Genomic DNA, 24,651 nt, shown 5'->3' with positions numbered 1-24,651 from the left:
CACCAGGGGATAGAACACCAGGGGATAGAACACCGGGGGATAGAACACCAGGGGGATAGAACACCGGGGGATAGAACACCAGGGGGATAGAACACCAGGAGATAGAACACCAGGGGGATAGAACACCGGGGGATAGAACACCAGGGGGATAGAACACCAGGAGATAGAACACCGGGGGATAGAACACCGGGGGATAGAACACCAGGGGGATAGAACACCAGGGGATAGAACACCAGGGGATAGAACACCAGGGGGATAGAACACCAGGAGATAGAACACCAGGGGGATAGAACACCAGGGGATAGAACACCAGGAGATAGAACACCAGGGGGATAGAACACCAGGGGATAGAACACCAGGGGGATAGAACACCAGGGGATAGAACACCAGGGGATAGAACACCAGGGGGATAGAACACCAGGGTATAGAACACAAGGAGATAGAACACCAGGCGGATAGAACACCAGGGGGATAGAACACCAGGGGGATAGAACACCAGGGGGATAGAACACCAGGGGATAGAACACCAGGGGATAGAACACCAGGGGGATAGAACACCAGGGTATAGAACACAAGGAGATAGAACACCAGGCGGATAGAACACCAGGGGGATAGAACACCAGGGGATAGAACACCAGGGGGATAGAACACCAGGGGGATAGAACACCAGGGGGATAGAACACCAGGGGGATAGAACACCAGGAAACAAACAGCTAGCTTTACATTGTTGTTCCTTACAAAGTTACACAGCAGAGAGCCGAGCCCATCGACCGCCATGAGTCAAACAGACGAGAGGAAACTGAGGAGGGATAAGCATGAGTCTCTCTCTCTCTCTCTCTCTCTCTCTCTCTCTCTCTCTCTCTCTCTCTCTCTCTCTCTCTCTCTCTCTCTCTCTCTCTCTCTCTCTCTCTCTCTCTCTCTCTCTCTCTCTCTCTCTCTCTCTCTCTCTCAGCAGCAGCAGCAGAAAGAGATTAATTGAGCTTTTGCTGCTATATTATTTCACAGTGCCAATGACTAATACACTACCCAGTATCCCATAATACATATCAAATCAAATTTTGTTTGTCACATGCGCCGAATACAACAGGTGTAGACATTACCGAGAAATGCTTACTTACAGCCCTTAACCAACAATGCATTTATTTTTTAATAAAAAATGAAAAATAAAACAACAACAAAAAAGTGTTGAGAAAAAAAGAGCAGAAGTAAAATAAAATAACAGTAGGGAGGCTATATATACAGGGGGGTACCGGTGCAGAGTCAATGTGCGGGGGCACCGGCTAGTTGAGGTAGTTGAAGTAATATGTACATGTGGGTAGAGTTAAAGTGACTATGCAGAAATAATTAACAGAGTAGCAGCAGCGTAAAAAGTTGGGGTGGGGGTGCAGTGCAAATAGTCCGGGTAGCCATGATTAGCTGTTCAGGAGTCTTATGGCTTGGGGGTAGAAGCTGTTGAGAAGCCTTTTGGACCTAGACTTGGCGCTCCGGTACCGCTTGCCGTGCGGTAGCAGAGAGAACAGTCTATGACTAGGGTGGCTGGAGTCTTTGACAATTTTGAGGGCCTTCCTCTGACACCGCCTGGTATTGAGGTCCTGGATGGCAGGAAGCTTGGCCCCAGTGATGTACTGGGCCGTACGCACTACCCTCTGTAGTGCCTTGCGGTCGGAGGCCAAGCAGTTGCCATACCAGGCGGTGATGCAACCAGTCAGTCCACGATCATCTCCTTTATCTTGGTCACGTTGAGGGAGAGGTTGTTATCCTGGCACCACACGGCCAGGTCTCTGACCACCTCCCTATAGGCGAGCATAGAAGTGGTTTAGCTCGTCTGGAAGTCTTGTGTCACTGGGCAGCTCACGGCTGTGCTTCCCTTTGTAGTCTGTAATAGTTTTCAAGCCCTGCCACATCCGACGAGCGTCAGAGCCGGTGTAGTACGATTCAATATTAGTCCTGTATTGACGCTTTGCCTGTTTGATGGTTTGTCGGAGGACATAGCGGGATTTCTTATAAGCGTCCGGGTTAGAGTCCCGCTCCTTGAAAGCGGCAGCTCTACCCTTTAGCTCAGTGCGGATGTTTGAAGATTGGCTAATAGGATTGATGGAAGAGGCAGCTTACTCGCTCGCCGTCGGATCCTTACAAGGCACCCCGACCTACGTCCACGATATCTCAGTGTCTTTCTCATGCGAATGACGGGGATTTGGGCCTTGTCGGGTGTCTGTAGGATATCCTTCGAGTCCGACTAGTTGAAGAAAAAATCTTCGTCCAATACTAGGTGAGTAATCGCTGTCCTGATATCCAGAAGCTCATTTTGGTTATTCAGTGAGGGAAAAAAGTATTTGATCCCCTGCTGATTTTGTACGTTTGCACACTGACAAAGAAATGATCAGTCTATAATTTTAATGGTAGGTTTATTTGAACAGTGAGAGACAGAATAACAACAACAAAATCCAGAAAAACGCATGTCAAAAATGTTATAAATTGATTTGCATTTTAATGAGGAAAATAAGTATTTGACCCCTCTGCAAAACATGACTTAGTACTTGGTTCAATCTGCAACTCTATACATGTCCACAAACCCTATCGATATTGTTACTTTTTCTGTCACATCAATTCACTGATGACTATTACAGAGTAACCAGACTCCTTACCCACTAAGTATTCTGATACCACAAACACACACACACACACACACACACACACACACAATTCCTCTGATACCACCGAGTAGTAGGGTTGGGTGGTATACCAGTATTGATGCACGGACCGGTTTGGGTTTTTACATTCTATAATGGTATTTCAATGTTTGGTTTGTTAAATGTGACCCGTTACTCCGCCGTGTGTAATGTCTGTTTCGATAGTTTACTACTACTACTGCTACTTGAGCCGTCTCTCTCCTCCTCTCTCTCTCTCCATGCTCCTTTCCCCAGACCAAGCCCCTCCTCCTCTCTCTCTCCATGCTCCTTTCCCCAGACCAAGCCCCTCCTCCTCTCTCTCTCCATGCTCCTTTCCCCAGACCAAGCCCCTCCTCCTCTCTCTCTCCATGCTCCTTTCCCCACAGACCAAGCCCCTCCTCCTGTCACTCAAGGAGTGCAGTTGTTGTTGCTCGACCACAATAAAATAAAATCATGGTCAATTATTATAATTTGTTGTACATGCTCAGACCCCCATCCATAGTGCCTGCGCCATTTACACTACATCTTGCTGGTTTTTTAATGCAACCAGACGGCAGACTCGGTTAAGGGAAACTGAAATCCGTTTTACCTATTTTTTACCAGGATGTCACTTGTGGAACAAGAGGCAACAAAACTCTAGATCACCTTTACTCCACACACAGAAATGCACACAAGCCCCTGCCTCTCCTACCCTTTGGCAAATCAGACCATAACTCTATCCTCCTGCTTACAGGCAAAACCTCAAACAGGAAGTACCAGTGACGTGCTCAATACGGAAGTGGTCCGATGAACTGGATGCTAAGCTACAGGACTCTTTCGCTAGAACAGACTGGAATATGTTCCGGGATTCATCCGATAACATTGAGGAGTTTACCACATCAGTCACCGGCTTCATTAATAAGTCGATCGATGACGTTGTCCCCACAGTGACCATACGCACATATCCCAACCAGAAGCCATGGATTACAGGCAGCATCCCCACTGAGCTAAAGGCTAGAGATACCTCTTTCAAGGAGCAGGACACTAATCCGGACGCTTATAAGAAATCCCACTAGGACCTCCGACGAGCCATCAAAGAGAAAAAGCGCAATACAGGACTAAGATCGAATCCTACTACGCCGGGACTGACACTCAACGGATGTGCCTTTTTAATTATTTTTATTAGGATTCCCATTAGCCGACGCCAATGAAGACAGCTAGTCTTACTGGGGTCTGACATATAACGAAAAATACATTAGACTTTACAATTTACATACATTTAAAAACATGAACATGTAGTGTGTGTGTGCATCTATTAGTTACACATACATGTCAGTACAGTAGGTCACATGGGGGAGAGGCATTATGCCGTGAGGTGTTACTTTATTAGTTTTTTGAAACCAGGTTTGCTGTTCACTTGCGCTATATAAGATGGAAGGGAGTACCATACACTCATGGCTCTGTATAATACTGTACATTTCCTTGAATTTGTTCTGGACTTGGGGACTGTGAAAAGACCCCTGGTGGCATGTCTGGTGGGGTAAGTGTGTGTGTCAATGCTGTGTGTAAGTTGACTATGCAAACAATTTGGAATTTCCAACACATTCATGTTTCTTATAAAAACAAGAAGTGACGCAGTCAGTCTTACCTCAACTCTTAGCCAAGAGAGACTGGCATGCATAGTATTGATATCAGCCCTCTGACTACAATGAAGAGCAAGATGTGTCGCTCTGTTCTGAACCAGCTGCAGCTTAACTAGGTCTTTCCTTGCTGCACTGGACCACATCACTGGACAATAATCAAGATAAGGCAAAACTAGAGCCTGCAGGACTTGCTTTGTGGAGTGTGGTGTCAAAAAAGCAGAGCATCTCTTTATTACAGACAGACCTCTACCCATCTTTACAACCATTGTGGTCCTCTGTAGCTCAGCTGGTAGAGCACGGCGCTTGTAACGCCAGAGTAACGCCAGGGTAGTGGGTTCGATCCCCGGGACCACCCATACACAAAAAATTGTTTTATGCACGCATGACTGTAAGTCACTTTGGATAAAAGCGTCTGCTAAATGGCATATTATATTTTTATATTATATTATTATTATATTATTATATTATACATATTATATTGACTCTACAGTATATTTGACCATGACTGTTTACAATCTAAGGTAACACCAAGTAATTCAGTTTCCTCAACCTGTTCAACAGCCACACCATTCATTACCAGATTCAGCTGAGGTCTAGAACTTAGGGAATGATTTGTACAAATTACAATTCTCTTAGTTTTAGAGATGTTCAGGACCAGTTTATTACTGGCCACCAATTCCAAAACAGACTGCAACTCTTTGTTAAGGGTTTCAGTGACTTCATTAGCTGTGGTTGCTGATGTGTATATGGTTGAATCATCAGCATACATGGACACACATGCTTTGTTTAATGCCAGTGGCAGGTCATTGGTAAAAATAGAAGAGTAGAGGACCTAGAGAGCTGCCCTGTGGTACACCATACTTTACATGTTTGACATTAGGGAAGCTTCCATTAAAGAAAACCCTCTGAGTTCTATTAGATAGATAGCTCTGAATCCAGGATATGGCAGAGGTTGAAAAGCCATAACACATAAGTTTTCTCAACAACAGGTTATGGTAAATAATATCAAAGGCTGCACTGAAATCTAACAGTACAGCTCCCACAATCTTCTTATTATCAATTTCTTTCAACCAATAATCTGTCATTTCTGTCAGTGCAGTACATGTTGAGTGCCCTTCTCTATAAGCATGCTGAAAGTCTGTTGTTAATTTGTTTACAGAGAAGTAGCGTTGTATTTGGTCAAACAACATTTTTCCCAACGGGTTTGGTAAGAGCTGGCTGCAAGCTGATTGGTCTGCTGTTAGAACCAATAAAGGCTGCTTTACCACTCTTGGGTAGCGGAATGACTTTGGCTTCCCTCCAGGCCTGAGGACAAAGACTTTCCGCTAGGCTCAGATGAAAGATATGACAGATAGGAGTGGCTATAGAGTCCTCAGTAGCTTTCCATCTAAGTTGTCAATGCCAGGAGGTTTGTCATTATTGATCGTTAACAATCATTTTTCCACCTCGCCCACAATAACTTTACAAAATTCAAACTTGCAATGCTTTTCTCTCATTATTATTATTTGTTTATGCATGAATATGATGGCTCACTGATCGTTGTTGGCATTTCCTGCCTAGATTTGCCAACTTTGCCAACGAAGTAATCTTTTAAATAATTGGCAACATCAAATGGTTTTGTGATGAATAAGCGTTCTGAATTTGTCTTTCTGCCCATCATTTCATTTAATGTACTCAAGTTTCTTTTCTATCATTCTTTATATCATTGATCTCGGCTTCATAATACAGTTTCTTCTTATTTTTGTTGAGTTTGGTCACATCATTTCTCAATTTGCAGTAAGTCAGCCAGTCAGATGTGCAGCCAGACTTATTAGCCACTCCTTTTGCCCCGTCTCTTTCAACCATACAGTTTTTCAATTCCTCATCAATCCATGGAGCCTTAACAGTTCTAACAGTCAGTTTCTTAACAGTGCATGTTTATCAATCATTGGAAGAAAACATTTCATAAATTCCTCAAGTGCAGCGTCTGGATGCTCCTTATTAATCACATCAGTCCAAACAATCACGGATTACACGACGCAAGCCTACCAGACAAGCTAAATTACTCCTATGTGCACTTCGAGGCAAGCAACACTGAAGCATGCATGAGAGCTCCAGCTGTTCCGGACGACTGAGTGATCACGCTCGCTGTAGCCGATGTGAGTAAGACCTTTAAACAGGTCAACATTCACAAGACCGCAGGGCCAGACAGATTACCAGGACCTGTACTCCGAGCATGCGCTGACAAACTGGCAAGTGTCTTCACTGACATTTTCAACCTACCCTGGCTGATTCTGTAATACCTACATGTTTCAAGCAGGCCACCATAGTCCCTGTGCCCAAGAACACCAAGGTAACCTGCCTAAATTACTACTGACCCGTAGCACTCATGTCTGTAGCCATTAAGTGATTTGAAAGGCTGGTCATGGCTCACATCAACACCATCATCCCAGAAACCCTAGACCAACTCCAATTTGCATACCGCCCCAACAGATCCACAGATGACGCAATCTCTATCGCACTCCACACTGCCCTTTCCCACCTGGACAAAAGGAACACCTACGTGAGAGTGCTGTTCATTGACTACAGCTCAGCATTCAACACCATAGTGCCCTCAAAGCTCATCACTAAGCTCAGGACCCTGGGACTAAACACCTCCCTCTGCAACTGGATCCTGGACTTCCTGACGGGCCGCCCCCAGGTGGTAAGGGTAGGTAACAACACATCTGCCACGCTGATCCTCAACACGGGGCCCCCTCAGGGGTGCGTAATCAGTACCCTCCTGTACTCCCTGTTCACCCATGACTGCGTTGCCAAGCACGACTCCAACACCATCATTAAGTTTACCGACGACACAACGATTGTAGGCCTGATCACCGACAACGATGAGTCAGCCTATAGGGAGGAGGTCAGAGACCTGGCAGTGTGGTGCCAGGATAACAACCTCTCCCTCAACGTGATCAAGACAAAGGAGATGATCGTGGACTACAGGAAAAGGAGGACCGAGCACGCCTCCCATTCTCATCAACAGGGCTGTAGTGGAGCAGGCTGAGAGCTTCAAGTTCCTTGGTGTCCACATAACCAACAAACTATCATGGTCCAAACACACCAAGACAGTCGTGAAGAGGGCACGACAAAGCCTATTCAAATCATATCAAATCGTGTTTGTCACATGCGCCGAATACAACAGGTGTAGAATTCTTAACAGGTGTTAAGAAAATATTTACTAAATAAACAAATGTAAAAAATATTAAAAAGTAACACAATAAAATAACAATAACGAGGCTATATACAGGGGGAACCTGTACCGAGTTAATGTGCTGGGATACAGGTTAGTCGAGGTAATTTGCACAAGTAGGTAGGGGTTAAGTGACTATGCATAGATAATAAACAGTGAGTAGCAGCAGTGGGGGGCATTTGATTAATTATTCAGCAGTGTTATGGCTTGGGGGCTAGAAGTGGTCCAACTGGCAAATCTGGGTTTGGCGGATGCCAGGAGAACGCTACCTGCCCCAACGCACAGTGCCAACTGTAAAGTTTGGTGGAGGAGGAATAATGGTCTGGGGCTGTTTTCCATGGTTCAGGCTAGGCCCCTTAGTTCCAGTGAAGGGAAATCTTAACGCTACAGCATACAATGACAGTCTAGATGATTATGTGCTTCCAACTTTGTGGCAACAGTTTGGGGAAGGCCCTTTCCTGTTTCAGCATGACAATGCCCCCATGCACAAAGCGAAGTCCATACAGAAATGGTTTGTCGAGATCGGTGTGGAAAAACTTGACTGTCCTGCACAGAGCCCTGACCTCAACCCCATCGAACCCCTTTGGGATGAATTGGAACGCCGACTGCGAGCCAGGCCTAATCGCCCAACATCAGTGCCCGACCTCACTAATGCTCTTGGCTGAATGGAAGCAATTCTCTGCAACAATATACATTATACATTTGCTAAACATTCTAAAAACCTGTTTTCGCGTTGTCATTATGGGGTATTGTGTGTAGATTGATGAGGAAAAACATGTATTTAATCAATTTCAAAATAAGGCTGTAACGTAACAAAATGTGGAAAAAGTCAAGGGGTCTGAATACTTTCCAAATGCACTGTATACGACAGTGTGCATGTATTTCTATTTCATACATCCAATATTGGTTTTCAAATTATATTTGATGTGATAAATGTACTGTTTCACATCAATGATGGAACATATTTAAGTGCAGTGATGTAGTCAAGTCACTAAACCTTGAGTCTGAGTCGAGTCCCAAGTCCCCAGCGTTTGAGTCTGAGTCGAGTCAGAGTCCTGGACTCAACCACCACAACACCGCAAGGATAGTATGCAAGTATTTATAGTATTTATAGTGTGCAAGTATTTATATAGGTGATTATTACCTGTCGTTGTTGACTCAGTTTAAAGTGGAGTCCAGATCCAGGCTGGCTGAGAGGGGTTCTCTGGGCCAGGGCCTTAGTCTGCAAGTGAGGAGACCCAGACATGGGCAGCTGCTGCTGGGGGTTCTGGTAGTTATGAACTGGGTGGTTCTGGTTCAGGTTCTGGGCTGAGGTGGACGGCTGTTGTTGTTGTTGTTGTTGTTGATGGGCTGTAGTCTTACTCAGTGGACCTGCCATAGTGGGGGGTTGCTGGGATGCTTTGGGGCTGAAGTGGAGCATGGGCTTGTTGCTGAGCACCTTCATATCCAGGTGGCTGGAGCCGTTGTGTCCGTTGGGCTTGAACAGACAGTTGTTCACGCTTTTACCCTGACTGTCCATGGAGGTCTGGGGGGTGATCCTCTGGCCCATCGAGGCCGGGTTGGAGAGCTTGTCCTGGGGGAAGGAGCTGGAGGAGGGCTGTGTGTCCCAGCTACTCCCTGGTCCAGCTGGGTGTTGGTGGTGGAGCAGGGCCTGGGGGTTGGGCTGCTGCTGGTTCTGGTTGGCTGCCATCTGCTTTAGCTGCGCCGCGTGGGACACCTCAGGCCAGCCAGGGAGTCCTCTGCTGGGGGGTCCGGCCAGCCCCGAGGGCCCCTGGCCTTGGCTCTTCTGGTTGGTGATGGGGGAGGAGCTGGACATTGTGAAAGAGGGACCAGCGGACGCCGGGCGGAGCTGTGAGGAGCCACCATGGCCGTGTGTCTGGCCGTAGTCTGGAGAGGAGTACTCCATCTTGATGGGCTTCTCCAGGTGGGAGCAGAGGGTAGACGCGCCGCGCTCCAGCTCCACCAGGCCGAACGTATCATCCTGCTTCAGCATCTTCTCAAACTCCAGGTCGTTCAGAGACGGGACGGTCTTCGTCAGCTCGTCGAACAGATCCTGAAGCTCCGGGTCGATCTGACTGCTGCCGACCTCATCTTTAAAGTCGAACACCATCATCTCTGTAGACCTCTGGCCGCAGGAAGTAACATGGTCTATAGGTTCCTTCTTCATCTCCTTCAGGGTCATGTTGATGAGGTCAGAGTTCACGACCCCATGGGGCATCATGTAGCTGCTGTTGTTGTTTTTCCTGTTTAGGGTGTGGCCTATGGACGAAGCACCGCCTCCCATGGACTGTGATTGCCCAGAGCTGAAGGAACAGGGTCCGTGCCCACCCAAACCGCCGCTGCCCCCCTCCAGACGGACACGTTTGAAGTCCAGCCCCGACGGCCCACAGGACAGGCCATTCTGTTGCTTGGAGTAGCCAGGAGTATGGCCCTCGATCTTCCTCCTCAGAGACCCTTGGAGCTGTGGAGATAAAGGAAAACTCTCTTGAAAAAACTGCTCACAGTCACATTATCTTCATTTCACAATACAATAGTCATTTCAAGTGGTGGCATGGTCTCATTTCAAGTGGTGGCATGGTCTCATCTTTAAAACAAATGTTTTCATATTTCTGTCCCAAAAAAAAGGTCCAAATACCCACTTCAATGCTATTACCTTGCTAATAGAATAACAGTCGAACCAACAGATACGTATCATCAGCATGACATCAATGTAACCAGCTCTTTATGTAGCCAAGACAGCTGAACACGTTGATGCATGGAAGGCAGACTTTCTTGACAAAAAGTATTTGTCAAGGCTCTCAGATTAAAGCCAACTAGCGCTGGTCCAATTCAAGTGTTGCCTAAAGACAATCTAACAATTAAGATACCAAGACCTCCTAGTTACAGTATAAATAAATCCTAATGCTGTACTTTGATGTCTTAAACCAATTAAAATGATTATGATAATTTTTAATATCAGTATAATAGAAATGTAGTCAAACAAAGTGTCTCTACGTAAATTGATCCAATTTGACAATCTGCTTCGAGGCCTCTAAACCTTGTTCACTTGACCAACCAGCCAGCATGTTAACAGAGACTTGACCAGTCAGCATGTTAGCAGGGACTTGACCAGCCAGCCATCATGTTAATGGAGACTTGACCGGTCATCATGTTAACAGAGACTTGACCAGCCAGCCAGCATGTTAACGGAGACTTGACCGGTCATCATGTTAACAGAGACTTGACCAGCCAGCCATCATGTTAGCAGAGACTTGACCAGCCAGCATGTTAGCAGAGACTTGACCAGCCAGCCAGCATGTTAACAGAGACTTGACCAGCCAGCCAGCATGTTAGCAGAGACTTGACCAGCCAGTCATCATGTTAACAGAGACTTGACCGGTCATCATGTTAACAGAGACTTGACCAGCCAGCCATCATGTTAGCAGAGACTTGACCAGCCAGCATGTTAGCAGAGACTTGACCAGCCAGCCAGCATGTTAGCAGAGACTTGACCAGCCAGCCAGCATGTTAGCAGAGACTTGACCAGCCAGTCATCATGTTAACAGAGACTTGACCGGTCATCATGTTAACAGAGACTTGACCAGCCAGCCAGCATGTTAGCAGAGACTTGACCAGCCAGCCAGCATGTTAACGGAGACTTGACCGGTCATCATGTTAGCAGGGACTTGACCAGCCATCATGTTAGCAGAGACTTGACCAGCCAGCCAGCTTGTTAGCAGAGACTTGACCAGCCAGCCAGCATGTTAACGGAGACTTGACCGGTCATCATGTTAGCAGGGACTTGACCAGCCATCATGTTAGCAGAGACTTGACCAGCCAGCCAGCTTGTTAGCAGAGACTTGACCAGCCAGCCAGAATGTTAGCAGAGACTTGACCAGCCAGCATGTTAGCAGAGACTTGACCAGCCAGCCAGCATGTTAGCAGAGACTTGACCAGCCAGCATGTTAGCAGAGACTTGACCAGCCAGCATGTTAGCAGAGACTTGACCAGCCAGCCATAATAATAGTGGATGTTAAAGATGTTCACTTAATAGAGCAATATGTTGTTTCTGAATATATAGTTAAAGGGCAATTCCGCCACTTTTGAACCTCATATTCATCATCTCCAACATCAAACACGTGTCTACAAATGTGGTTAAAGGTTAAAAAAAATGCATCTCTGTGACATCACAGGGTAGGATTAAACGTAAAAAAATGGGATTTTCTAAACCTGCAACGAGTTTCTAGCCCAAGGGAAGGTATTTTCTTAGTTTGAAAATCACTGTTGTCATCGGGTAGAAATCTTTATATATTTTTTCTGCAAAAGTTTTCACATATGTTGACACCAGTAATGTGCTGGAGACAATAAGGTTGAAAGGTCGTGGAGTTGCCCTTTAAAACACAAAGGAAGGTCTAAAAATCAGTTGACAGCTTGCTACCTCATGTAAGGTTCCTTACAACAACATAGAAACCACATACATTTCACATAGAAACCACATACATTTCACATGGAAACCACATACATTTTTTGCTGCCAGAACATGGTATTTATATAGTTATCAATTAAATGGTTATTAACATTTATGAAAATACTTCAATGACATTGGACTCTTCATGCTGCCACAGAGTAAGCCATGCAGAGGAGACACTCCCATTGGGTAATAGCTACACTCCCATAGGGTAATAGCTACACTCCCACAGGGTAATAGCTACACTCCCATAGGGTAATAGCTATACTCCTATTGGGTAATAGCTACACTCCCACTGGGTAATAGCTACACTCCCACAGGGTAATAGCTACACTCCCATAGGGTAAAAGCTATACTCCTATTGGGTAATAGCTACACTCCCATTGGGTAATAGCTACACTCCCATAGGGTAATAGCTACACTCCCATTGGGTAATAGCTACACTCCCATTGGGTAATAGCTACACTCCCATTGGGTAATAGCTACACTCCCATTGGGTAATAGCTATACTCCTATTGGGTAATAGCTACACTCCCATTGGGTAATAGCTATACTCCTATTGGGTAATAGCTACACTCCCACTGGGTAATAGCTACACTCCCACAGGGAAATAGCTACACTCCCATAGGGTAATAGCTACACTCCCACAGGGTAATAGCTACACTCCCACAGGGTAAAAGCTACACTCCCATAGGGTAATAGCTACACTCCAATTGGGTAATAGCTACACTCCCATAGGGTAATAGCTACACTCCCATAGGGTAATAGCTACACTCCCATTGGGTAATAGCTACACTCCCATAGGGTAATAGCTACACTCCCATTGGGTAATAGCTACACTCCCATTGGGTAATAGCTATACTCCCATAGGGTAATAGCTACACTCCCACAGGGTAAAAGCTACACTCCCACAGGGTAATAGCTACACTCCCATTGGGTAATAGTTACACTCCCATAGGGTAATAGCTACACTCCCATTGGGTAATAGCTACACTCCCATTGGGTAATAGCTACACTCCCATTGGGTAATAGCTATACTCCTATTGGGTAATAGCTACACTCCCATTGGGTAATAGCTATACTCCTATTGGGTAATAGCTACACTCCCACTGGGTAATAGCTACACTCCCACAGGGAAATAGCTACACTCCCATAGGGTAATAGCTACACTCCCACAGGGTAATAGCTACACTCCCACAGGGTAAAGCTACACTCCCATAGGGTAATAGCTACACTCCAATTGGGTAATTGCTACACTCCCATAGGGTAATAGCTACACTCCCATAGGGTAATAGCTACACTCCCATTGGGTAATACCTACACTCCCATTGGGTAATAGCTACACTCCCATTGGGTAATAGCTACACTCCCACAGGGTAATAGCTACACTCCCATAGGGTAATAGCTACACTCCCATTGGGTAATAGCTACCTCCCACAGGGTAATAGCTACACTCCCATAGGGTAATAGCTACACTCCCATTGGGTAATAGCTACACTCCCATTGGGTAATAGCTACACTCCCACTGGGTAATAGCTACACTCCCACAGGGTAATAGCTACACTCCCATAGGGTAATAGCTACACTCCAATAGGGTAATAGCTACACTCCCATAGGGTAATAGCTACACTCCCATTGGGTAATAGCTACACTCCCACAGGGTAATAGCTACACTCCCATAGGGTAATAGCTACACTCCCATAGGGTAATAGCTACACTCCCATTGGGTAATAGCTACACTCCCATTGGGTAATAGCTACACTCCCATTGGGTAATAGCTACACTCCCATAGGGTAATAGCTACACTCCCATAGGGTAATAGCTACACTCCCATAGGGTAATAGCTACACTCCCATTGGGTAATAGCTACACTCCCATTGGGTAATAGCTACACTCCCATTGGGTAATAGCTACACTCCCATAGGGTAATAGCTACACTCCCATAGGGTAATAGCTACACTCCCATAGGGTAATAGCTACACTCCCATAGGGTAATAGCTACACTCCCATTGGGTAATAGCTACACTCCAATTGGGTAATAGCTACACTCCCATAGGGTAAAAGCTACACTCCAATTGGGTAATAGCTACACTCCCATAGGGTAAAAGCTACACTCCAATTGGGTAATAGCTACATTCCCATTGGGTAATAGCTACACTCCCATTGGGTAATAGCTACACTCCCATACGGTAATAGCTACACTCCCATAGGGTAATAGCTACACTCCCATTGGGTAATAGCTACACTCCCACTGGGTAATAGCTATACTCCCATTGGGTAATAGCTACACTCCCACTGGGTAATAGCTACACTCCCACAGGGTAATAGCTACACTCCCATAGGGTAATAGCTACACTCCCACAGGGTAATAGCTACACTCCCATTGGGTAATAGCTACACTCCCATAGGGTAATAGTTACACTCCCTTAGGGTAATAGCTACACTCCCACAGGGTAATAGCTACACTCCCATAGGGTAATAGCTACACTCCCATTGGGTAATAGCTACACTCCCACAGGGTAATAGTTACACTCCCATAGGGTAATAGCTACACTCCCATAGGGTAATAGCTACACTCCCATTGGGTAATAGCTACACTCCCATTGGGTAATAGCTACACTCCCATTGGGTAATAGCTACACTAACACAGGGTAATAGCTACACTCCCACAGGGTAATAGCTACACTCCCACAGGGTAATAGCTACACTCCCATTGGGTAATAGTGACACTCCCATATGGTAATAGCTACACTCCCACAGGGTAATAGCTACACTCCCACAGGGTAATAGCTACACTCCCATAGGGTAATAGCTACACTCCCATAGGGTAATAGCTACACTCCCACAGGGTAATAGCTACACTCCCACAGGGTAATAGCTACACTCCCATAGGGTAATAGCTACACTCCCACAGGGTAATAGCTACACTCCCATAGGGTAATAGCTACACTCCCATATGGTAATAGCTACACTCCCATTGGGTAATAGCTACACTCCCATAGGGTAATAGCTACATTCCTATCGGGTAATAGCTACACTCCCATTGGGTAATAGCTACACTCCCATTGGGTAAAAGCTATACTCCTATTGGGTAATAGCTACACTCCCATTGGGTAATAGCTATACTCCTATTGGGTAATAGCTACACTCCCACTGGGTAATAGCTACACTCCCACAGGGTAATAGCTACACTCCCATTGGGTAATAGCTACACTCCCATAGGGTAATAGCTACACTCCCATTGGGTAATTGCTACACTCCCATAGGGTAATAGCTATACTCCTATTGGGTAATAGCTACACTCCCATAGGGTAATAGCTACACTCCCATTGGATAATAGCTATACTCCTATTGGGTAATAGCTACACTCCCATTGGGTAATAGCTATACTCCTATTGGGTAATAGCTACACTCCCATTGGGTAATAGCTATACTCCTATTGGGTAATAGCTACACTCCCACTGGGTAATAGCTACACTCCTACAGGGTAATAGCTACACTCCCATAGGGTAATAGCTACACTCCCATAGGGTAATAGCTACACTCCCATAGGGTAATAGCTACACTCCCATTGGGTAATAGCTACACTCCCATTGGGTAATAGCTACACTCCCATTGGGTAATAGCTACACTCCCATAGGGTAATAGCTACACTCCCATAGGGTAATAGCTACACTCCCATAGGGTAATAGCTACACTCCCATAGGGTAATAGCTACACTCCCATAGGGTAATAGCTACACTCCCATAGGGTAATAGCTACACTCCCACAGGGTAATAGCTACACTCCCACAGGGTAAAAGCTACACTCCCATAGGGTAATAGCTACACTCCAATTGGGTAATAGCTACACTCCCATAGGGTAATAGCTACACTCCCATAGGGTAATAGCTACACTCCCATTGGGTAATAGCTACACTCCCATAGGGTAATAGCTACACTCCCATTGGGTAATAGCTACACTCCCATTGGGTAATAGCTATACTCCCATAGGGTAATAGCTACACTCCCACAGGGTAAAAGCTACACTCCCACAGGGTAATAGCTACACTCCCACTGGGTAATAGTTACACTCCCATAGGGTAATAGCTACACTCCCATTGGGTAATAGCTACACTCCCCATTGGGTAATAGCTACACTCCCATTGGGTAATAGCTATACTCCTATTGGGTAATAGCTACACTCCCATTGGGTAATAGCTATACTCCTATTGGGTAATAGCTACACTCCCACTGGGTAATAGCTACACTCCCACAGGGAAATAGCTACACTCCCATAGGGTAATAGCTACACTCCCACAGGGTAATAGCTACACTCCCACAGGGTAAAAGCTACACTCCCATAGGGTAATAGCTACACTCCAATTGGGTAATTGCTACACTCCCATAGGGTAATAGCTACACTCCCATAGGGTAATAGCTACACTCCCATTGGGTAATACCTACACTCCCATTGGGTAATAGCTACACTCCCATTGGGTAATAGCTACACTCCCACAGGGTAATAGCTACACTCCCATAGGGTAATAGCTACACTCCCATTGGGTAATAGCTACACTCCCACAGGGTAATAGCTACACTCCCATAGGGTAATAGCTACACTCCCATTGGGTAATAGCTACACTCCCATTGGGTAATAGCTACACTCCCACTGGGTAATAGCTACACTCCCACAGGGTAATAGCTACACTCCCATAGGGTAATAGCTACACTCCAATAGGGTAATAGCTACACTCCCATAGGGTAATAGCTACACTCCCATAGGGTAATACCTACACTCCCATTGGGTAATAGCTACACTCCCACAGGGTAATAGCTACACTCCCATAGGGTAATAGCTACACTCCCATAGGGTAATAGCTACACTCCCATAGGGTAATAGCTACACTCCCATTGGGTAATAGCTACACTCCCATAGGGTAATAGCTACACTCCCATTGGGTAATAGCTACACTCCCATTGGGTAATAGCTACACTCCCATTGGGTAATAGCTACACTCCCATTGGGTAATAGCTACACTCCCATAGGGTAATAGCTACACTCCCATAGGGTAATAGCTACACTCCCATAGGGTAATAGCTACACTCCCATAGGGTAATAGCTACACTCCCATAGGGTAATAGCTACACTCCCATAGGGTAATAGCTACACTCCCATTGGGTAATAGCTACACTCCCATTGGGTAATAGCTACACTCCCATTGGGTAATAGCTACACTCCCATAGGGTAATAGCTACACTCCCATAGGGTAATAGCTACACTCCCATAGGGTAATAGCTACACTCCCATAGGGTAATAGCTACACTCCCATAGGGTAATAGCTACACTCCCATAGGGTAATAGCTACACTCCCATAGGGTAATAGCTACACTCCCATAGGGTAATAGCTACACTCCAATTGGGTAATAGCTACACTCCCATAGGGTAAAAGCTACACTCCAATTGGGTAATAGCTACATTCCCATTGGGTAATAGCTACACTCCCATTGGGTAATAGCTACACTCCCATACGGTAATAGCTACACTCCCATAGGGTAATAGCTACACTCCCATTGGGTAATAGCTACACTCCCACTGGGTAATAGCTATACTCCCATTGGGTAATAGCTACACTCCCACTGGGTAATAGCTACACTCCCACAGGGTAATAGCTACACTCCCATAGGGTAATAGCTACACTCCCACAGGGTAATAGCTACACTCCCATTGGGTAATAGCTACACTCCCATAGGGTAATAGTTACACTCCCTTAGGGTAATAGTTACACTCCCTTAGGGTAATAGCTACACTCCCACAGGGTAATAGCTACACTCCCATAGGGTAATAGCTACACTCCCATTGGGTAATAGCTACACTCCCATTGGGTAATAGTTACACTCCCATAGGGTAATAGCTACACTCCCATAGGGTAATAGCTACACTCCCATAGGGTAATAGCTACACTCCCATTGGGTAATAGCTACACTCCCATTGGGTAATAGCTACACTAACACAGGGTAATAGCTACACTCCCACAGGGTAATAGCTACACTCCCACAGGGTAATAGCTACACTCCCATTGGGTAATAGTGACACTCCCATATGGTAATAGCTACACTCCCACAGGGTAATAGCTACACTCCCACAGGGTAATAGCTACACTCCCATAGGGTAATAGCTACACTCCCATAGGGTAATAGCTACACTCCCACAGGGTAATAGCTACACTCCCACAGGGTAATAGCTACACTCCCATAGGGTAATAGCTACACTCCCACAGGGTAATAGCTACACTCCCATAGGGTAATAGCTACACTCCCACAGGGTAATAGCTACACTCCCATAGGGTAATAGCTACACTCCCATATGGTAATAGCTACACTCCCATTGGGTAATAGCTACACTCCCATAGGGTAATAGCTACATTCCTATCGGGTAATAGCTACACTCCCATTGGGTAATAGCTACACTCCCATTGGGTAAAAGCTATACTCCTATTGGGTAATAGCTACACTCCCATTGGGTAATAGCTATACTCCTATTGGGTAATAGCTACACTCCCACTGGGTAATAGCTACACTCCCACAGGGTAATAGCTACACTCCCATAGGGTAATAGCTACACTCCCATAGGGTAATAGCTACACTCCCATTGGGTAATTGCTACACTCCCATAGGGTAATAGCTATACTCCTATTGGGTAATAGCTACACTCCCATAGGGTAATAGCTACACTCCCATTGGATAATAGCTATACTCCTATTGGGTAATAGCTACACTCCCATTGGGTAATAGCTACACTCCCATTGGGTAATAGCTACACTCCCACTGGGTAATAGCTACACTCCTACAGGGTAATAGCTACACTCCCATAGGGTAATAGCTACACTCCCACAGGGTAATAGCTACACTCCCACAGGGTAATAGCTACACTCCCATTGGGTAATAGCTACACTCCCATAGGGTAATAGTTACACTCCCTTAGGGTAATAGCTACACTCCCATAGGGTAATAGCTACACTCTCATTGGGTAATAGTTACACTCCCATAGGGTAATAGCTACACTCCCATAGGGTAATAGCTACACTCCCATTGGGTAATAGCTACACTCCCATTGGGTAATAGCTACACTCCCATAGGGTAATAGCTACACTCCCATAGGGTAATAGCTACACTCCCATAGGGTAATGGCTACACTCCCATAGGGTAATAGCTACACTCCCATAGGGTAATAGCTACACTCCAATAGGGTAATAGCTACACTCCCATTGGGTAATAGCTACACTCCAATTGGGTAATAGCTACACTCCCATAGGGTAAAAGCTACACTCCAATTGGGTAATAGCTACACTCCCATAGGGTAAAAGCTACACTCCAATTGGGTAATAGCTACATTCCCATTGGGTAATAGCAACACTCCCATTGGGTAATAGCTACACTCCCATAGGGTAATAGCTACACTCCCATAGGGTAATAGCTACACTCCCATTGGGTAATAGCTACACTCCCATTGGGTAATAGTTATACTCCTATTGGGTAATAGCTACACTCCCATTGGGTAATAGTTATACTCCTATTGGGTAATAGCTACACTCCCACTGGGTAATAGCTACACTCCCACTGTGTAATAGCTACACTCCCACAGGGTAATAGCTACACTCCCATAGGGTAATAGCTACACTCCCATAGGCTAATATCTACACTCCAATTGGGTAATAGCTACACTCCCATAGGGTAAAAGCTACACTCCAATTGGGTAATAGCTACATTCCCATTGGGTAATAGCTACACTCCCATTGGGTAATAGCTACACTCCCATAGGGTAATAGCTACACTCCCATAAGGTAATAGCTACACTCCCATAAGGTAATAGCTACACTCCCACAGGGTAATAGCTACACTCCCATAGGGTAATAGCTACACTCCCATAGGGTAATAGTTACACTCCCATAGGGTAATAGCTACACTCCCATAGGGTAATAGCTACACTCCCATTGGGTAATAGTTACACTCCCATAGGGTAATAGCTACACTCCCATAGGCTAATAGCTACACTCCCATAGGGTAATAGCTACACTCCCACAGGGTAATAGCTACACTCCCATAGGGTAATAGCTACACTCCAATTGGGTAATAGCTACACTCCCATAGGGTAAAAGCTACACTCCAATTGGGTAATAGCTACATTCCCATTGGGTAATAGCTACACTCCCATAGGGTAATAGCTACACTCCCATAGGGTAATAGCTACACTCCCATTGGGTAATAGCTACACTCCAATTGGGTAATAGCTACACTCCCATAGGGTAAAAGCTACACTCCAATTGGGTAATAGCTACATTCCCATTGGGTAATAGCTACACTCCCATTGGGTAATAGCTACACTCCCATAGGGTAATAGCTACACTCCAATTGGGTAATAGCTACACTCCCATAGGGTAATAGCTACACTCCCACAGGGTAATAGCTACACTCCCACAGGGTAATAGCTACACTCCCACAGGGTAATAGCTACACTCCCACAGGGTAATAGCTACACTCCCATTGGGTAATAGCTACACTCCCACAGGGTAATAGCTACACTCCCACAGGGTAATAGCTACACTCCCACAGGGTAATAGCTACACTCCCACAGGGTAATAGCTACACTCCCATAGGGTAATAGCTACACTCCCACAGGGTAATAGCTACACTCCCACAGGGTAATAGCTACACTCCCACAGGGTAATAGCTACACTCCCACAGGGTAATAGCTACACTCCCACAGGGTAATAGCTACACTCCCACAGGGTAATAGCTACACTCCCACAGGGTAATAGCTACACTCCCACAGGGTAATAGCTACACTCCCACAGGGTAATAGCTACACTCCCATAGGGTAATAGTGACACTCCCATTAGGTAATAGCTACACTCCCATATGGTAATAGTTATACTCCCATAGGGTAATAGCTACACTCCCATTGGGTAATAGCTACACTCCCATATGGTAATAGCTACACTCCCATAAGGTAATAGTTATACTCCCATAGGGTAATAGCTACACTCCCATAAGGTAATAGTTATACTCCCATAGGGTAATAGCTACACTCCCATAGGCTAATAGCTACACTCCCACAGGATAATAGCTACACTCCCACAGGGTAATAGCTACACTCCCACAGGATAATAGCTACACTCCCATATGGTAATAGCTACACTCCCATAAGGTAATAGTTATACTCCCATAGGGTAATAGCTACACTCCCATAGGGTAATAGTTACACTCCCATAGGGTAATAGCTACACTCCCATTGGGTAATAGCTACACTCCCATTGGGTAATAGCTACACTCCCATTGGGTAATAGCTACACTCCCATAGGGTAATAGCTACACTTCCATAGGGTAATAGTTACACTCCCATAGGGTAATAGCTTTAGGAAAAGAGCAGTGATCAAATTTGTCCTCTGAAGAATAACAGTGTGTATCGGTGCAGCCAGCAGATATATTTAGGAATTTGATAAGAGCTGACCGTCGACAGAGAATACCTTTAAACCTTTGTCTTATCTTTTTCGTTTACATAAATGATATTTCCCTCTCCGTTGTGTTGTGTTGCAGGGTATAGAATTATCCTTTGTATTAGAGATTCTATTCATCATGCCGGCGTTCTCTGAGATCTATCTGCTTCTTCCCTTTGTCCCCCTGATGGCTTCGTTTACCTATGACTCACTACGAGACTGTTGGGATGCGTCCAAAATGGCCCTCTATCCCTTATACTAACCCTATATAGGGAACAGGGTGCCATTTGGGACGCCTCTAATCTAGAGCTTAATTAAACTGGAACACGTACTCAAGATACTAACTTTATCCTGGACAGAAAAGTGAGTTCAGTACATTACAAATATGTTTGCTGGTAATTAATCATAGCTCTCAAGCTACAGAAGAATTTGAAAAAAAGAACTCCCCAGCTTCATTTAATTCTATCAGTTACTAGTTGCCAAGAATCGCTTGCCAGTCGTAGAGCCTTAGTCCAAAGCACTACAGGAGGACAGTGATTCAGGGGGCATTGTCTACACATAGAGATGATCCGTTATCTGAAGAGTGTTATTTAAAGTTAAAGACAATAGCAAACAATATTACAGGAGCAAAAACCCTGTGCTATCCTGGAGCACGAGTACAGGACATTACAAGGCTGCTTCCGACCGTTCTACAACAGATGCTGGGAGCTGACACTGTCGTAGTCCATGTGGGGTCAAACGACATCAGGAGGGCTAGCTCCGAACTTCTGAAAATTGATTTTAAAGAACTGATTCTAGCACTGAAAGATTCCAAAAAGCGGCCAATCATTTCAGGTCCGGTACCATCGTTGGGCCATCGTCAGCAGGCTACTGGCACACCTGACTGTAGCTCTGTTGGAATCACTTTTATAGATAACTTCGACACCTTCTGGAAACAGAAAATGCTTTACAGGAATGACGGAGTCCATCCAAATCATCTTGGCTCCTGGACTCTGTCCACGCATTTCTAGGCTGCGTTGAGACAATGACTTACCAATGGCCCAAGACCAGCTTAGTTAATCCCTTCCATTGTGTCGCTGAGTTGTCATAATGCTGCATCAAATGTACATTATCCCAGGGGCGTTGGCAGACACAATGTAAGTAACTTAATTTATGTCCCCCTAACTGCCCTGAATACCTCTGTTGATCCTACAGCTATTGTATGCAGTAATCATGTGCCTATGAACCAGAGTTATACTGTTAGCACTGAGGCGGTGTGCCCAAGTAGGAAGTCCACTGTGTGCAGCTCACCCTGCACTATCAGTTCCAATATAAATAACATGTGCATTTTCTACTTCTGATTAGCTTCCCACTAAAGCATTAAAAACAATCAAGCATCACAGAAAAGTGCTAAAAATAGCCCATATTAACATATGTAGCATAAGAAACAAGGTTCATGAAGTCAATAATTTGCTAGTAACAGATGACATTCATATTCTGACAATCTCTGAAACTCACTTAGATAATACCTTTGATGATACAGTGGTAGCAATACATGGTTATAACATCTACAGAAAAGACAGCAATGCCAATGGTGGAGGTGTTGCGGTCTATATTCAGAACCACATTCCTGTAAAGCTTAGAGAGGATCTCATGTTAAATACTGTTTAAGTAATATGGCTACAGGTTCATCTGCCTCACCTAAAGCCCATTCTGGTGGGAAGCTGCTATAGACCAGGTCCTAACAGTCAGTATCTGGATAATATGTGTGAAATGCTTGATAATGTATGTGATATCAACAGAGAGGTATATTTTCTGGGTGATTTCAATATTGACTGACTTTCATTAAGCTGCCCACTCAAGAAAAAGCTTCAAACTGTAACCAGTGCCTGCAACCTGGTTCAGGTTATCAGTCAACCTACCAGGGTTGTTACAAACAGCACAGGAAAGAAATCATCAACATGTATTGATCACATCTTTACTAATGCTGCAGAAATTTGCTTTAAAGCAGTATCCAAATTCATAGGATGTAGTGATCACAATATAGGAGCCATATCTAGGAAAACTTCCAAAGGCTGGGCCTAATAATGTGTATAAGAGGTCATAAAATAAGTTTTGTAGTGATTCCTATGTTGTTGATGTAAGAATATTTGTTGGTCCATGGTGTGTAATGAGGAGCAACCAGACGCTGCACTTGACACATTTATGAAATTGCTTATTCCGGTTACTAATAAGCATGCACCCATTAAGAAAATGACTGTAAAAACTGTTAAATCCCCTTGGATTGATGAGTAATTTAAAAATTGTATGGTTGAGAGGGATGAGGCAAAAGGTATAGCAAATAAGTTTGGTACCACAACCGATTGGCAAACGTATTGCAAATTAAGAAATCATGTGATTAAACAAAATTAAAAGAAGAAATAACTATACTATGAAACAAACATAAATTATATAAAGAATGATGGTAGAAAGTTTTGGACCACCTTAAATGAAATTTTGGGCAAAAAGGCAAACTCGGATCCATCATTAATTGAATGAGATGGCTCACTCATCACAAAACCGACTGATTTTGACAACTACTTTAATGATTTTTTCATTGGCAAGATTAGCATACTTAGGCATGACATGCCAGCAACAACCGCTGACACTACACATCCAAGTATATCTGACCAAATTATGAAAGACAAGCATTGTACTTTTGAATTCCGTAAAGTGAGTGTGGAAGACGTGAAAAAAGTATTGTTGTCTATCAACAATGACAAGTGACGGGGTCTGACAACTTGGATGGAAAACTACTGAGGATAATAGCAGACGATATTGCCAATCCTATTTGCCACATCTTCAATTTAAGCCTACTAGAAAGTGTGTGTTCTCAGGCCTGGAGGGAAGCTAAAGTCATTCCACTACCCAAGAATAGTAAAGCCCCCTTTACTGGCTCAAATAGCCGACCAATCAGCCTGTTACCAACCCTTAGTAAACTATTGGAAAAAAAATTGTGTTTGACCTGATATAATGCTATTTTCGAGTAAACAAATTGACAACAGACTTTCAGCACGCTTATAGGGAAGGACATTCAACAAGCACAATACTTACACAAATGACTGATGATTGGCTGAGAGAAATTGATGATAAAAAGATTGTGGGGGCTGTTTTGTTAGACTTCAGTGGGGCTTTTGACATTATTGATCATAGTCTGCTGCTGGAAAAACGTATGTGTTATGGCTTTACACCCCCTGCTATAT

At 44.8% G+C, this 24,651-nt stretch overlaps 1 protein-coding gene across 1 annotated transcript in view; it reads right to left on the bottom strand.

Annotated features, from left to right (window-relative positions):
• Positions 1–24,651, bottom strand: part of zmp:0000001236 (mastermind-like protein 2) — a 134,514-nt gene that overhangs the window by 29,249 nt on the left and 80,614 nt on the right. The window contains exon 2 of the mRNA XM_041876701.2: positions 8,653–9,969. Coding sequence (XP_041732635.1) covers positions 8,653–9,969 — 1,317 coding nt within the window. The remainder of the gene's footprint in view (positions 1–8,652; positions 9,970–24,651) is intronic.

This window comes from Coregonus clupeaformis, chromosome 5 (assembly GCF_020615455.1).
Source record: "Coregonus clupeaformis isolate EN_2021a chromosome 5, ASM2061545v1, whole genome shotgun sequence".
In the NCBI taxonomy this organism is placed as follows: domain Eukaryota; kingdom Metazoa; phylum Chordata; class Actinopteri; order Salmoniformes; family Salmonidae; genus Coregonus; species Coregonus clupeaformis.
Note: the sequence above shows the minus strand (reverse complement) of the source record. Positions and strands in the feature narration are given on the sequence as shown.